This window comes from Mauremys reevesii, linkage group 9 (assembly GCF_016161935.1).
Source record: "Mauremys reevesii isolate NIE-2019 linkage group 9, ASM1616193v1, whole genome shotgun sequence".
In the NCBI taxonomy this organism is placed as follows: Eukaryota; Metazoa; Chordata; order Testudines; family Geoemydidae; genus Mauremys; species Mauremys reevesii.
The window spans coordinates 39312672-39330331 of record NC_052631.1 but is presented as its reverse complement, the minus strand read 5'-3'; the positions used below and the strand labels follow the sequence as shown (position 1 = coordinate 39330331).

The 17660-nt window shown below is 40.8% G+C and overlaps 1 protein-coding gene across 12 annotated transcripts in view; it reads right to left on the bottom strand.

Moving 5' to 3' along the window:
* Positions 1-17660, bottom strand: part of SPSB4 (splA/ryanodine receptor domain and SOCS box containing 4) — a 334027-nt gene that overhangs the window by 22891 nt on the left and 293476 nt on the right. Inside the window, exon 3 of one of the 12 annotated variants that reach the window (XM_039489655.1) lies at positions 7610-7632. The exons of the other annotated variants lie outside the window; for them this stretch is intronic. Coding sequence (XP_039345589.1) covers positions 7625-7632 — 8 coding nt within the window. The 3' untranslated portion in view covers positions 7610-7624. Of the gene's footprint in view, positions 1-7609; positions 7633-17660 lie in introns of those variants that run through there. 12 annotated transcript variants of the gene reach the window in all.

Here is a 17660-nt window from a genome sequence, read left to right as displayed (position 1 = left end):
TGTTAATTACTACTTCTCTCTCATCATCATCATCATCTTTTTTCCCTGTGTTATGTTCTCTCTCTCTCAAGCAGAGTGATCAAAGTGCCAGTTGGTATACACAGCTTTGAGAATGTAAAGTTCCATCAATTTCTATTTGCTGGTCCATAAACATCAGGGATTGTGCCGTATTTCACCGGCTCATGTTAAAATGTGGGTGATAATGATGTGGTAGAAAAAACACAACACATTGCTTTATGATTAAAACAACAGCCTGGAGGTATATTAAAGAAGGGAAATTCTGTCAAACAAACGCATAATACAATAACTGCAGCATCAAAAGTGTGTTCAGAATTAGGTACATGCCACAAGGATCATTATTCATGTTAAATTCCTTTTAATTATAGCCTCTGTTTAGCACTTCTTACTCCAACAGACCCACCTCTGAAGCCAATGGGAATCTTGCTAAATGTGGCCCAAAGCATTCATAGGTGAGGGTAAGCCTAGTTTGCCGCCACAGCTTTTCTAATGATTGGTTTGACAATTGTAGGACATGAATATATTTTGCTAAATCTCTAAAGTTCTAAGACAAATACTGAACTCTCAGGCTTAGAATACACTTGTGCCATTTTAAATTTCCAAGTATTTTAAAGCCAATTCAGCTTTAAAGGTCAGATTCAATTAAAAACAAAAACAAACACAAACAAAACTGTTCAATTTCAATAATACAACAAGACACATAAGACGACCTTAAAATCACTTTCCAGGGTTGGGTGACCAGCCATTCTAGTCCCATGGAAGGGCTTTATTTAACCCTAATTGATTTGTATAAACCACTCAAATTATCCACATTGGTTATGGCCTTTACCCCACTGATTAGAAGGAATGTTCAAGATCTTTTTGAATCACTTAAAACAGTAAGTGTCCTTGCAATAGAATATAGAGTCAAAATCTTAAACTAGGATAAGCACTTGGTTTTCAATTTAATGTCAGAAGTGAAATCCCTTACTTCCTAAGACAGTCCCCCAACCCCATAATTCATCATTATAGGTGAGCAGGCCTGGTGAACTTTAACCTCTTCTACTGGCCCACTCACACATCGTGTTTCTTAGGAATACCTGATACAGATAGGTCGCTCTCTTCCCTCCACTTTCCAAACCCCCAGACAAGGTTCTTCAAAGAGAAGTTCAGTGAGAATCCAAGGACCCTTTCCTGTCCTGTTGCTCCGCAAAGATCCTTCCCTGGTGGATTTCGGGGGACATATACTCAGGAATTTGTGGGGGGGGGTGGGCAGTGTGAGAGAGGTGGCCAACTGGTCAAGCCTTGAAGATTCTATGTGAACAGGAGCATGGTGGGGAGCAAGACCAGCTGAGTCCTTCCAGAAATGCTGACAGCTGGAAACTTCCTGGCTTACTTAGACTTTCACAGGAGTGCAAGTATCAAAGTAAACAACCACAGGGGACAAACCCACACAACTCAAATCCATTGGTTTTAGTTTGCTGAACCCATGCAAATCAAACAGATGAATTTCCAATAGACCTAGTTTTAAGTCAGTAACTATATTTCCAGTAACTAAATAATCCTAAATTACTGTAACTCCAGTTATTAAAATGAACAAAAGCTCTACAAACTAAGATGACAATAAATAAGCTTGTGCTTTTTGCTGTGCTGTTTGGACCCAACTATATTTCTCTTTACAAATTATAGATATATGTCCATGATTTCTACCTGTAAAGGGTTAACACAGACCTGGTGAAACACCTGACCAAAGGACCAATCAGGGAAGAGAATTTGAAAATCCCAGAGAGCGGGAACTTGGGTCTCTGTGTTCTTTGTTCTGTGTTCTTAGCCGTCTGGAACTACACCAGCCCAGACGCTTAATCAAGTCTGCTCATCTTTCTGAACTAATTTCTTCTGTTCAAGCTAGTAAGTATTAGAAGTACTGGGTAATTTCATATAAGAATTCTGTGTCTGCAATTCTGTGTGTTTGTATTGATTATTCGTAATTTTGCCTGTATTGTTTGTACTGAGGAAAAGGGAGAAATTTCTCCAGGGATTAATAAGATTAGACCCTATGAATGTCTATCTTGGATTCATAGAGATTGTGTATTTTTTTCTTTTTTTATTCTTTTAATAAACTCTTTTAGGTTCAGGACTTGGTTAAGTTCCTTACCTGTGGATTCAGGGGAAGGAAGCTAGGTGTCACTCTGTGGAGACAAGGGTTGTCTCCAAGCAGAGAAAGCAGGGAAGGGAGAGGGAAGTGAAAGGAATCTTTCTCCCTCTGTGATTTGATCTGTGCTTCCCCAGGAAAGTCTCTGGAAGGAGGAGGGGGGGGAACAGAGGGGTGTCTCGATTCACCGAATCAATCGAGTGGTGGCAGCGAAAAGGAAACCTACCCTAAGGGTTAGGGTGGGGGGAGAATACATGCGGGTCCCCATCTTTGAACCCACAAGCTCAAAGTGGGGGTGAGACCCTATGACACACCTACACAGCCCATCATAGGGAGCCACCCAGCCCAGGTTGACAGGCTACGGCTTGTGCTTGCGCTCTAAAGATAGCTGTGTAGACAGCTCTTTGAAATTGGAACTCAGGCTCTGAAGCCCACCCTGTAACAGGTCCTCCTTGGTTCTGCTTCTATCTCAGTCGATAAACCATGCAGAGAACCTTGTGCTGATTCACCTCCTTCACAGAGCACAAGTAGGGAAAGAGCAGTCTCTCTCTCTCCCTCTCAATGCCTGCTTTCCCCCCTTTTCACATCCTTCCTGTCTATTTGTGGGCTCTGGCTAATGCCTTAACTAGCCTTCCTGCCCTACCCCACCCACAAATCAGGCACAGGTCTGCCTTGTCAGCTCCAATTTGGAGCTGCTATGAACAGAGTGCTGACTCAGGGTTTCATACCTAGGCACTTTGTCACACGCACCCTTCCCTGATGTTCAGAGCCTAAGCCCCAGCCCAAGACACAACTTCAAAGAGCCATCTACACAGCTATTTTTGGAGTGGTAGCACCAGCCCTCCAAACCTGAGTCTGTTGACCAGGGCTGGAAGGCTCACTGCAACGGGCTGCGTAGATGTATCCTTAAGTGTATGCCTCACTTTAATCACGTAAATAGTCTCATTCACTGCAACAAGACTACTCAGATATGTACTGAATCAAGGCCTTAGCTCACCCCTCCTCCATCCAGCTCTGGACTCTAGACAAGGCAGGAGGGCAGAAACAACTCCACAGAAAGACAAAGGACAGACCAGTGAGCTCCCAGTGAAAGACTTATTACTCCCAGTGGTAACGGCTACCTTCCAAAGGTATAAAGAAGGAAGGAAAAATGATGAGGGTTTACAAAGATTGGTTCTGAGATGGCAACAACTATGTTCAGATCCATCAACTTCTTATATCACCAGCATGGTTGTTTGCACTAAAATGGGGAAATAAAGGTTCTGTGAGGCGTGTAATACTTTTTCTAGTTTTACTACATTTCTAGGATCCACCATTCCCACTCGTTGATGTTTTACTACCATCGTCATGATAAAACAATAGCTCTAACAATAAATCCCTAAGTGTGCTCATAAATCAATATCTAGCTTCTGATACTGAACAATGGGACATTTATGAAGTATAATGATGACAGGCCAGTTAGCGAAATCACTTCTGAAGCTGATTGGTAACATACTGCTTTTACCATATATATGCTGTTGTTTAGAAAGCCTTTTAAAATGAGAACAGATCAAAAAAGCCTGAAGATTCTGAAAAAAGCATAATATGTGATGTTATATACATACACACACACACACACACACATATATATACACACACACCCCTTAGAATAACCTGCTGATGTTGTTTAAGTGTTCTCTGAGACAACTCTTATTTTTGAGATATATTTCAGCAACATATTTACTACTGCATAATCAGAATTGAGGTTTATATTTTCAGGATCTTGGTACAGTTTAAATTATTCATTTGACTGTCCCTAAGGTAACCTCCATTCTTAGAAAAAGGTCAATGTTTTCATACAATTTGCTTTATTGATGCACTTTTCAACATACAAAAGCAGGACTATACATTATTTATCATGGCCATTCAGCTGTTTGAGAACATCAATTAAAACTGGTTTTCCAATAACTTTTTTTTTTTGAACAAGTTAATGATTAAAGTTGCCCTCTAATCAGTAGAATGATATAACTAGATTTAAGATATAAACTTTTGCCACTCTGTCACAAACCAGCACTTAAGCAGAAGCAGGTCATGGCAAACTTCAAAACAGGAAAATTAACCTTGCCACTTGAAGATTCCACATAGGAACAGAAGCTGCCCCTTGAGGACTCTAACTGCAGTTCTTACACTTCTTTTTCACTGTCCCATGACATAATTTTGGGCATAAAAAATGGCAAAATATACTACATTTGTAAACCTATCAATACAGGGCAAAGACTCTTCTCGGAAATGTGTTACTTACAAAGATTATCTGTATGTAATGTTTTTTGCTTTATCAAACTAGTGGGCTGGTCCCTCCACTAACCTTTTGTAATTGCTACAGAGAGTAAAACCATTAAATTCATTTTGTTTCCAACTCCACACCCCTCTCTTTCTATTCTTTGGTCACATCAGAAAAGTCTCTCTTGTTACTGAAGATTTAACAAGCAAATACCCAGATCATGCTGGATTTTTTTCCTGCTTCTCTCACAGGTTTCAGAGTCAGCACTGACAGGGTTATAAGAGATCAAAGGGATCTCCTTGTTTAGTTCAATAATGTATGCTCTGCAAGAAAACACCTCTACATTTTCTTCTAAATGAAATTTTGCTGAAATCTGCTATTTTGTAGAAGCTGAAATGTTTTATGGAGAAGTATCAGTTTCAACAAAGTTTTCATTGGGAATTGTTTGTTGTTTTTTGGTCAAGAGAGAATGTATTCCCTGGGCCCGAAAGAACTTTCCAAATCAAAATGCTCAGGTTTCAATCCAAAACCAGACATTTAGGCAATTCCATTTTTGCAAAAAACATTTGAAAGATTTGGTTTACATTCCAATGTTGCCATGAAATGGAATTGTCCTCTGGACATTTCTAGTCTGTACACTCCATGTACTTGCCCTGAAGGCCTCTTCTGCAAATACTGTTTCTAACTTGCTAGACAAACCTTACGCACCTTATTATCATTATTTCCTGTAATCCACATCACAATTACAGAGTTAGCTGCACCTCTATCCTCTTTATGGTCCCTCTGAGGGCTCCTCACCTGGGGTGGAATTTCAAAATTCTCCCATTCAACCACCAGGTCTGGCGACAGTAGTCTGTGTATCCACCATTCTTACGCTGTAGGTCTGCCTGAACTCAGGCATCCGTGGGTTCTTCCTTTCGGGAATCTGTGACCAGTGGTGTATATAGTGACCGGATAGTCTCTTAAAACCACAGTATTGTTTATTTAGGAGTAGGAACAAAGCATTAGAGAAAAAGGATTTTAAAACAACAGTCTATACACTCTTACCTTAAGTCCTACAATCCCAGGATTGCAATAACCAGCCCAACATACAGTATGCATAAAGATTACAGAGCATCTCCATATCCATCACAATCCAGATTAATCATATCTCTAACAAACCTATAATTCATTATCACTCATTTTAAGTACTAGTGTCCAAACCAATTATTATTATTTTGATTCACAAGAGAACCCCAAGCATCAGAAACAGGGAATTCAAAGTACTGACTCTCAAGTTAATGGCAAGGAATAGAATACAAAGAGCTGATAGGGATCACTGACCCACAGAAAAAATCAGTCACAGGTGGGGTGGGGGTGGGGTCAGAGGCTCAGGACTTCCCCTAGGCTCTGGGGTGGGGCCAGAAATAAGGGTTCAGGGTGCAGTAGCAGGCTCTGGGCTGGGGTAGGAGTGCAGGGTTTGGGAGGGGTTTCTGACCAGGGCAGGGGGTTGGGGTGTGTGCTCCAGCTGGGTATCGCTTACCTGAGGCGGCTCCTGGATGGTGGCGCAGCAGGGCTAAGGCAGGCTCCCTGCCTGCTGGGGCTCCGCACTGCTCCCAGTAGTGGCTGGCATGTCCAGCCCCTAGGCGGAGGTGCCAGGGAGCTCTGTGAGGTGTGCGCTGCACATGCCCACAACTGCCACCCCAGCAGCTCCCATTGGCCGTGGTTCCCAGCCAAAGGGAGCTGTGTCACTGGCACTGGGGGCAGCAAGTGGAGCTTCCCGGCTCGCCCCTCCGCCTGGGAGCTGGAGGGGTGCTGAGGCTCGGGGCTTCCGGCCCTGAGATTTGCCGCGGGCCGGATTAAATTAAGCAGCATTCCATATCTGGCCCATGGGCTGGAGGTTCCCCACCCCTATGATAAGTATTATACTATTCAGAGTTTAACTCATTTTCTTTTCAGCTATCCTGTGAAGCCACTTCCTAGAGACCCATTTATATAGCAAGTTTCATTCTGTTTGCAGTCACCGCACAGGATATAGTCTAGGTTGTAAACATCATGGCTAAACTACCTACACACCGTAGAATTAAATCAGCACCTTTGGAAACCCTGTCTTAAAAAAGTGAGACTAAAATATTTTCCTCTTTTAAATAAACAGAAATAAACCACCAAAAGAACCCTCCCCCAAAGCCACAAGCAAGTCATAATGCTGACACTTTAATCTTTATTTCCTAAGATATGTAACTTCTTTGAATTAGGGCAGCAACAGCTCTTAACACTTAATACTGAAAGCATTATTGGTCGAATGCAAAACTTAACACAACCTTTTAATCTTCACTTTACAGGTGTGATAGCCTTTAAGACTATGGTGCTTGCCCCTGTCCTTTCCCCATCCTCAACAGACAGCTATTATCATTTGACTGCAAGCACTCTGGAGCCTAATGATGCCAGCTGTGCTTCCCAACTAGCCTTGGCCCAACTCCCAAGCTCACCAGCTAGGTTCAGCAGGTTGCATACTATGCCTGCTCATACTGCTGTAGCATGTGATAAGTGAGCCTGCTCCCTCAGGTTGTCCCCAAAGGCATTATGACTAACAGAGATCACCTATTTCCTTCTTTAAAGGTCTCATTCTCTAAGACAAAGTTGAAACCTCACCTTGGAACTTCGGGGAGTGCATCACAAAATGCTGAACAAAGCCTGCAGAACTGGCTGGCTAAAAACTGGCTTGAAAGTTTGTTTTTATTGTCTGAACACAAATTAGAGAATAGCTGATTTAAAGTCAGACATTAGGATGTAAGTTTCAGCATCCTGAGGTTCTGGTACCTAACATCTAGAATTTTTATTAAGAGTGGTTAGTAAACCAAGACCAGAGTAATGATAGATACAAGATGAACTGAATGGAAACAAAAGAATCACTACTTATATCTGGCCAAAATGGCGGAGGCCCTTGTTAAAAACAATAGTGTAAAATTAATTCAAGCATCTACAGAAAGACTATATAGTGATTGAAGAGTGACGTATGATCACAACAGTCTGTATTAAATTTATTGTAGCATTCAGGCTCAATTGCAGCACATTTTTGTCAAATGACAAGATAGGAACCAAAAGAACAACATGTGATGAAAAAGATGTGAACAAACTGCAATATCAGCCACTGATAGATTCTTTCATCTGGAAGCATCTCTCAAGTTACAGGTTTTCAGTACCTTCAGGTGTGATTCATATATCCAATAGGATCTTCAATTTCCTGTTGGTGGTGACAGGAAGTAGGAAATCAACATTTAAAATATAGGAAATTTGGGACTACATCTCCAAATTCATTTAATTCCAATAAGAATTTATTAATCCTATTTTATTAATGCTTTTGCCAATTTTTAGATATCTAGCCATGCATATTATATATGTACTGAAATAGCATGGAGAGATTATTGTTATGGTCTGTAGGGAGTGAAGCGTCATCAGTATAAGAACACACACCTAGATTGTAATGGACATTTATAGAAATCTACATTGGAAATAAAGACATCTTCTTGTCTTGCAGGGTATCTGGGATAACCACATATGTCAGGACTGGTTAGCCAGATGCTACAAATGTTACAGAAAACATTATAGAATTGGAGTCTAGATACCATTGTTTCTTGGGATCTGAAGGCACTGGGCTCTCACGCAAGAGGCTGGTGCATACAAAGCATGCCAGAATCATGGCAGAAATATTCCTCACTCTGCAACATATTTCCTATATGATGTTAAGCAAATCACTTAACCTCTCTGAGCAGATCTTCACTGCAAAGTTAACCTGGCTCTGGACATCCAAATTAACCTAGCCCATGGGGTGAATGTCCATACTGCAAGCCCATTGTTGAGCTGAATTCAAGTTGCCACTTCCATACCAATACTGCACTCACCATGGGAGGAGCTAGGACTTCTTCGGGCACATCCCCTGGTTCTCAATGCTGCTCTAAACTTTACTGCTCTCTAAATTGTTCGCAGCGTACTATTGAAAAGCATGCTGCCCTTCCTGCCCCGCCTGGGCAGAAGTGTTCTCAGCCCACCAACTCAGCTCTAGACATCTGTGCATGACCTCCATTCCAACTTGTGCCAGCCATGGATCCAACTCCAGGACGACAATCTATTCCATGATGCGTCTATGTTGCGTCTATTGGCATTAACGCAATTCATTTCAGCAACAAGACACACATGAATGGTATGAGCCACAGCATAGGGTATTTTGGCAGTGGATTGTCACCTCAGAAATCACCAGTGGGTTTTGGTGAAGAGATCACTGAGGGCCTGTTCTCCCAGAGCAGTGAAGACACCCGATGCAGGCTCTAACAGCTGTAGAACTCCCCCTGTGCTGCCTGGTTTTTCTGGGGCAGGACCACAAACACAGAGCAGTGGGACTACATCATCATATGGACCTGGGAGGATCGGTAGTGGATCCAGAAGGTACACATGAGGAAGGCCAGTTTCACACCTCTGTATGAGTAGCTTGCCCTGGTCCTTCAGTATCAGGACACAGAGACGAAAGGCCATACCAGTCCAAATATAGGTTGTTATTGCCATCGGGAAGCTGGCAACCCCAAAACTGTGACAGGTTGGTGGTTAATCAGTTTGATATTGGAAAGTCAGCTCTTGGTGTCTCAATCTCCCCATCAGCAGAATGGAAATAATACTTCTCTACTTCCTCACAGGGGTGTTGTGGAGCTTATTTCACTAATGGTTGAAGAGCACTGAGGTCCTTGGAAAAAAGGCACTACATAAAGAGCATTATTGGTCTTTACATTCCGGAATTTACATTTTTGCTAAAACAATATTTTTACTGCACAAAATTACACTGTAAAATTAAAAATCTTGCCCACTTCCCTTCAGTAGGATTTTGAAAAGTCATACTGTGATGCAGCAATACGGGATAATAGATACAAGAACAAAGTACTCACAGGTATATCTATTCTCTTTGGCAAAGTTCAATAATTTACCATTATCTGCTTTCCCTGCTTCAAAAATATTCTTTCAAAAACCCATATTTTAAAGTATAACATCTGAAGACCTTTAGTTTCTCATATTGCACTATTTCTATTACTGAGTGAAGTAAAAGCAAGTCATTGAAGAAAGTGACCTTTATGCTTGAGTAATTTCCATGAAAGCTGTTTTTACAAGGTGAGAAAATCTTTAAAGGATAGGCATTTATAGTTTCTCCAAAATTAAATGAAAATTGTTCATTTTAAAAAAAAGAAAGTGGGATGAGATCTAGAAGGAATCCAGTTGCAGCAGTTAAAAGGAACATTCAGTGCAGTCAAAGCACATGCTTGTTAGATTCCTTCTACAGAATCAAACTGGTGGCTTAGAACAGAACTGGGCATTAGTTATAATCTTGTACACCCCTAATTTTTTTCAGTAAAAGGGGAACACTGAATTTTACAGAAGAAAGAAAAAATGGAGAGGTAAAAGATGAAAAACACATTATGACAAGCTTTTTTGCAAGGATGTGTTATAGTTGTGCTGGATAAGTGAACTGTAATGTCTAATTTGTGATGGAAAAGCTACAGGCTGTAGGGTGCTTACACTCCAAGGCAATTCCTGTGGATTATGTATTACTAATACAATAGTCATATAGCTACTTAAAGGCTAGATTATGGTGGTTTATCACTGACCTGTCACAGGTGCAGTGTAGAAGCACATTGTCCTAGCGAGGCACAGGAGCCCTGGTGCTTCCTGGCATGCAGGAGTCAGCCCTTGGGAATGTGCTCCCTCCTCTGCCAGCCAGGAGGCTGGTACAAGGTAGAGGCATGGCCCTACCTGATCAATAGCTCTTGTGTTCTCCTGACTAGGACGGCAACTGTGGCAGGCCCCTGTGGGGGTGATGGGGACATATGGAGGGAGAAGGCTCTTTGGATCCTTGCAATATTCACCCCAGGCTCAAAATGCAGCTCTAAAGTCTTTAAAGCCGTTTTGTGCAGTTCTACCTTAAATCATTCTTGCTCCCTTTAGTATCTAAATTTGCTCTTCACAAAAATGAGGAGCACATAATACTTCCTAAAGCCACGAATACAGTGGGCATAGGCATTTTGCTAATCACTCCCCACCGCTCTGTCTCAATCTGATATCAAGGGAATGGACCCTACACAAACACTGTCCCTGTCATGACAGAAGTTGTGGTTTATTACAATGACAGAATTTAATTAAAGACTAAGGTGACTAAACTCATTCACACTTGATATCTCTACATTATTTTATCTATAGTCTTCCTGTAGCCTCTAGCATTTTAAATTGTTTGGGCACTTTACCTGAAAATGTATAATCTTGTCTGTAAAGCTGGACAAAATCACTTCATCTGATTCTTACCTCAATCAGATTTAGACAGATCTTATTTGTACCCCATAGCACCTATGAGCCCCAGTCATGGATCAGGACCCAATTTGCTAGGTGCTGTACGAACACTGAGCAAACGTATGGACTCTTCCCCTCCAAAAGCTGATAATGTAATATATAGAACTAAGAAAAGAAGAGTTCAGGCAGATAATAAAAAAAGCATCTTAAGTGCTTTTGTGAATAGAAGAAAGTAGGTATGTCAAAGAGAAGGCCAGGGGAACTTATGCCAAAATGGACTAGGGATATCCAGAGACAGGGTTACTTACTTACCAACACCAAATGCTACACTCACACTGTTACCATTACTTCACTTGTACAAAAGCACAAAAATCAATGGAATTTTTGAGCTAACTTAACAGTGCAAATGCCTGTCACATTCATTTTGGACATGGAGAATGTTCTCCTATTTGCTAAACTTATGACAGGAAGAGTGAAGCTAGATATCAGTCATTTCATAACTTAGGGCTTGTCTTCACGCACAGTGCTACAGAGGCACCAACGGCGTAATAAATCTACTTCTGCAAGAGGTGGTAACTATGTTAACAAGAGAAGCTCTCCCATCAATATAGCACTGTCTACACTGGGGGTTAGGTCAGTATAACTACATCACTCAGGGTATGGCTACACTTGCGAGTTGCAGCGCTGGTGGAGGCTTTCCAGCGCTGCAATTAGTAAGTGTCCACACCTGCAGGGCACATCCAGCGCTGCAACTCCCTGGCTGCAGCGCTGGCCGTACACCTGGCTCAGCATGGGGAATAAAGATTGCAGCGCTGGTCATCAAGTGTGGCCACACACCAGCGCTGTTATTGGCCTCCAGGGTATTAGCAGATATCCCAGAATGCTTTTATAAATTACTCTCTTTGTTTTGTTATGCAGCCTCTCTTTGTTTTGTTGTGAACTCGGAGCTCCGTAGCTCCGTTGATCCCGGAGCTGCTTATCTACAAACACAGCTCCTGTTTGCTGTGATCAATCTGTGAACAATCAAATGAGATAATGAGGCAGGCAGGGAGTGAGTGTTTGCTTGACAGAAACGGGGCAGAGGGGAGAGAGGGAGTCCGTTGGCTGCAGGCTGTTTGCAGTTAAGAGTTAAGGGTAAGGGATCGGGAACATGTTCTGATTTTTCAAGGCAGGAAGGTAACACACAGTGTTGGCTCCAAAAATCCACTCTCTCTCTCTCGCCCGCTCCCTGTCACACTACGCCCCACCCCACCCCCCTCTTTTGAAAAGCATGTTGCTGCCACTTGAACGCTGGGATAGCTGCCCATAATGCATCACTCCCAACAGCGCTGCAAATGCTGCAAATGTGGCCACACACCAGCGCTGGTAGCTGTGAGTGTGGCCACACACCAGCGCTGGCCCTGCACAGCTGGACGACCAGCGCTGCAACTACCAGCGCTGCAGATTTGTAAGTGTAGCCATACCCTCAGGGATGTGGATTTTTCATGCCCCCAAGAGACTTAGTTATACCGATAAACGTCTGTACTGTAGACCTGGCCTTAGACTTTTCCATTTACAGATGGCATGTAGTGGTTAAGTAGCAAACTAGGAATTGAACATAAGAGTTCTGAAGGCCAGTCCCTGATGCTAAACACCACTTCATCCCTTCCTTTAACAGAGTTACACAAAAACTAGAATGTGGGAAATCATGTTTGAATATTCTTCTGTCAGTAATAACACGCATATTTCGTTTAAATGGACATTTAATTTATTTTAACTGTTTGCTGTACTCTCTTAGAAGCTTGTAAGTAACATTTATTATGCTGGCCTTTTCAATTTGACACTTCAGGGTGGGAACATGTGCTATACTCTGACTGGCAGTAAAGTGAATGGGAATATCATTTTAATGAACTTAAGACAGAGATGGGTGCAAACATCAATGAACTAAGCCTGGTCAGAATTCATACCTGAATCTGGTCCCACTCTTCATAAGGAGCTGAACAAGAGTCCAAGCATTCTTAAGCTTTAGGAAGTTCAAAATTTATATTTGCATTCAAATTTTGCAGCCTGGATCCATTTCTAATTTCAACCTATCAGACAAGGTTTATCATCTCAGTGTCCAAACATGCATAGGAATAGTGCTTGCTTACTACTGTAGCAAAACTGGCATAAAGGCAACATAGTATTTTGCTGGCTCAACAGAAATATTGCTATTTTGAAGGGAATAGACTGACAATAGATAATGTGTTTAAAATCCGGGTAACTTTTGCCATCAAACTATAAATCCATAAAGATACAATTTTTGGTGGGTGAATGAGTAAAAAAAATAAATAAAAGAAAGGCAGAGTGGGAGGGGAGTAAACAAGCCTATTTTTAAACAAATCAATTCCGAAGTTAACAGAAAAGAAAAATCAAACTGAACTAGAGAATATTTAATTCCTTGATATTACTGATAGCGGACAAGAAAACAGCATCAGACACGCAGGGAGGGATGTACAAAAAGAATGGGTGAAAAAAGATTACAGCATCATCTTTTATTTTTGTAATGAGTGTAATTAAATACTTTACTGACTGGTGAAAACTTGATCTTTAGTTTTTAAAAGTGAGAACCCCTTCCTTTCCCTTCCAGAGCAAACTGAGTAAGAATACCATCAGCCTGTGAGAATTATATGCCTATGTCACTTTTTTGATCCTGGGTCAATGCGTTTTCTTGATTTCCATAAGCTTCAAACAGAAGCTATACACAAAGTGAAAGAACCTACTTTCATTAAAGCAAAAAAGCCCAGAGTGGAGCCCGAATAGCAGAAAAAATTCTCCCATGAAAAATGCACCACCATCTAATTTAATATTCTGAAACAGGAGAGTGTTTTAAAAGTTCTTGCATATTTAACTTGTTGATAAACTGGAAGGAAGTCAGAGACAAGCAATAAAAATGATTAAGAGGTTGAGGGATTTGATTTAGGAGAAAAGATTAAAAGAATTGAATGTAGAGCTTGGCAAAATGATGATAAAGGAGGAGGTAAGATAGGATAACTTGATAGAAAGCATAAATGGTTTTAACACCAGGGATGGAGAGTAACTGTTTAGCAGAAGCAGTTATAAGTTTAGGAATGTTTAGAAAGGAAAGTTTAGGTCGAGTATGAGGAAATGGACTATGGAATAGCTTCCCAAATGAAGTGGTGGAAGCCCAATTGCTTGGACCGCTAAAAAGTGAAACAAGTACTAGAAATTATACTGCAGGGAACAATGCTGCTTTGGCACGTAAAAGGAAGTGTCATTTAGTCCATCTCTAATTTCTGTAACTGATTTTCATAACCAAGCAAATAAAGCTGTTTTAAATTTTAAAAACAACATATAATCTATAATTAGGCATAAAGCTATATTTGGTATCCTTTGTTATTTACTCCAATTGAAATTGCAGTGACAGTCTCTATAAATAGAAGACTAAAGTATTACATTCCAATGTAAACAGAATTATTATCCAAGATGCAAAAAATCAAATCCTTAACATTTTTGTGCAGATTATAAAGTGGTGACTGATTATCAATGTTTCTTTCCAATTTTCCTTGTTTGTTTTTAATAAAAATCTATTTTTAAATAAACAGTTGACCTAAAAAAAAAAGCCCTATATTTCAAAATGTTATCCTATTCTTATTATAAGGATGCCATGAGATTACTATATTTGAAAGTGAAATTTTATATAATTCTCTCTTTTTTTAAAGTATCTTTACCTTGTGGATTTAATTGAAATTTGTATATAGTCAATTTCCCTCTTTTCCTCATTTGGGTGGGTCTTATACAGGAATATGGAAGATAAAAATAATCTTAATACACACATGAAAATCTAACTGCAAAACCACAAAACTAGCAGGGGATACAGGGTCAGGTATAGTAGCTGAAGCAACCTTTAATTATAAAGTTTCAAAACTGACTAGATTTCAAATTGATAATGTCTAAGTGTTTGTGTCTTGCAGTTGCCATAAAAAGAAATAGACTAGCTGGGTAGAATACTGTAAAATTTAAAATGTTTGTTAGGTTGCTTAAGTTATTGATTTGTAGCTGCTAACACTCAGTATAATGTGAATTACTGTGGATGTAAATGAATATAGATATAGATATAAAAATAAACGGGGTCCATCAGAAATTAGTCTTCTCCAAAAAAATCAATGAATCTTTGTGAGGAAGAAAAAAACAGCTACTGATTTTATCTTCATATATATATATATATGTGTGTGTGTGTGTGTGTGTGTGTGCGTGCGTACGTATGTATGCGCGCATGCGCACACACACACATGCTCCCAGAGCAACTGACACATAATTTCTTACTTTGGGCAACTGTCAGTATTGCTTAGAGTTAAAACCAGACTGAAGTTAGTTCTCTCATGCCATGGAATATTAAAGGTTTCAACATTCCATCTAACCTTACACCACTCTCATTTCAATCTAATAAAACATCAGCTAATGAAGGTATAGCAAATAGTGAGTAATTATGTCATCCTAAGTTACTTCTCAAACCGCTAAGTTTCTTTTCAACATCAGTCCTGGTCTTTGGTCTAACTAAAAAAAAAGGGGAGAAAACTGTTTAGTCTGTCTTTTGATTTCATCAGTGCTATGTTTTATTAAAATGAGTCAGACCTCAAAGGAAAAAACCTAGTATGAAATATTGACATTTATATTAAATTAATTGTGCTGCACATCTTAATTTTTATCAGAAATGTTCATGATACTAAAAGGGACTGAATTACACAGAATGAGAGTTTCAACCTCTGTAATCTCACATAAAATGCCCACCTAGAAATCAAGAGTTATTGTGAGGAATACACAAAGGGCATACTGGCTTAATCTCATTCCTTTTCACAAATAAATTAACTTAGATGACTGAGATAATGAAGCAGGAAAAACTGATACACCTGGGCAATATATAAATAGTGCTTAAATAGGCAGTTCTATGTGAAATGCCCATAAAAGAAATGCAACCATGTTTCCACATTTGGGTTTGAAAAATAACAAAGTTAAAACATTTTAATCTGAAAAATAACTCAAATTTAATCTTAAAAATGACACACATTTGATCTATGATTGAACTGAGGCACAGAAAAGATAAGGGTATGTCTTCACTAGCAATGTTAAAGCAGCTGTGTAGTCACGGCACCAGCACTGGTGCTCTGTCTACACTGCCACTTTACAGCACTGAAACTTGCTGCGCTCAGGGGTGAGGCTCACCTTTGACATGTGGTGAGAAAGTTGGCAGATCTTCAACATCCCCAGTGAAAAGCTGCATTGTATGGACAGTATATCCAGAGGGACAGACTGGATGACTCAAGTGAACGTTTCTAGTTCTAACATCTGTGGTTCCACTAAAGAAATGTGATCAAGGCCTGAGCTACACCAGATGAGGATCCAGCCCCCAAGCATGACAATAAATAAATAAATAAATAAATAATGGACGTAATATACTACCTAATGTATAATCAGGGGCGGCTCTAGACATTTTGCTGCCCCAAGCACGGAGGGTCCGCTGGTGTGCCTGCGGGAAGTCTGCCGAAGCTGCGGGACCAGCGGACCCTCCGCAGGCAAGCCGCCGAAGGCACTCTACCTGCCGCCCTAGCAGCGACCGGCAGAGCGCCCCCCGCGGCTTGCCACCCCAGGCACGCGCTTGGAGCGCTGGTGCCTGGAGCCGCCTCTGTGTATAATGCTTCAGATCTAGTGTTGAGCTGCTAACATGGTATAATAGCTGAGAGTTATGACCATTCTCAATTGTTCTTGCGCTCTTCATTTACGTCACTAGAAAAACAATTTTAACATCCCTGTTTTCTAATCTTGCTATAGCTTCACCTAAAATGAATAAAAAATCATTTCATTAGGGTTCAATTATTGCTAGGAACACTCTTCATAGGTGTCAACAAGCCAGGTTACTAGCTGAGACGCAATATATATAGCTTGAATATAGTGAATTGGTTAAAACAAAATTGTAGGGTGTCATGACTTGGCTATATCTCAGATTACGCAAGGATTATACTTTTAGCCATCACCAGAACATATTTTATATAAGGAAACTCGTTTCTCTATCAGCACTTTCCTTATTAAAGGAAACATTTGAATTACAGATTAAAATTACTAGCACTCTTCAGGAGCTGCCCTGCCAATTCTGGCCTCTCATGCTTTACTTTTCCTACATTACTCATATAACCCAAGGTTGAGGGAGCATTTTGCTAAAAATTAATGTGGCACGATAGAAACCCTTCATTGTGCTTCCTTGACCGGGAGGGTGGGGAACGGGGAAGAGACAAGCCTATGCTCTGAGAGTTGTAGTAGGCAAGAGAACAACGAGAAAGAAAGCACAGACAATAGTCCTGTATTTTAGATTTCCTAGCCATCCTTTTGGAATTGAAGAAAGTACCCCATAGACCAGTGGTTCTCAATCAGGTTTCAGGTCTGACAAAATAACCAAGAGAGCAGGGCCAGTATTCGACTTGTTGGGGCTCAGAGCAGAAAGCTAAAGCCAGGGCTGAAGCCCAAGCCCAAGCCCAAACCCCACTGCCCAGGGTTGAAGCTGAAGCCTGAGCAACTTAGCTTTGCAGGGCTGCCTGTTATATTGGGCTTCAGGCTATACCCCTGCTTGCTACCCCCTAATGCTAGCCCTGGCTTTTAATCTACTGGATAGGCAGGAAAACAGTTGTTGCCACAAAGGTGGGCCTGTCACATGTGTGGTTGGTGGCTAAGCAATAATGGAAGAAACTAAAGACCAAAAGAATTATTAACCGATGTCGTCTTATTGCTGGCAAGGTCAAATTCCTGTCATTCCAAGTACGAGCAGTTTACTCATCTGCTTAATACAGTGATCAGATAAACGGCTTGATAAAGGATTTAACGGACATGTTCATTAAAGAAGCAAAAAAAAGGGAGGTTCAGGGCTTCTATGACTCGCATGACAGGGAGCCCCCCCCTTTACCTTACCCCTCAAGGTGG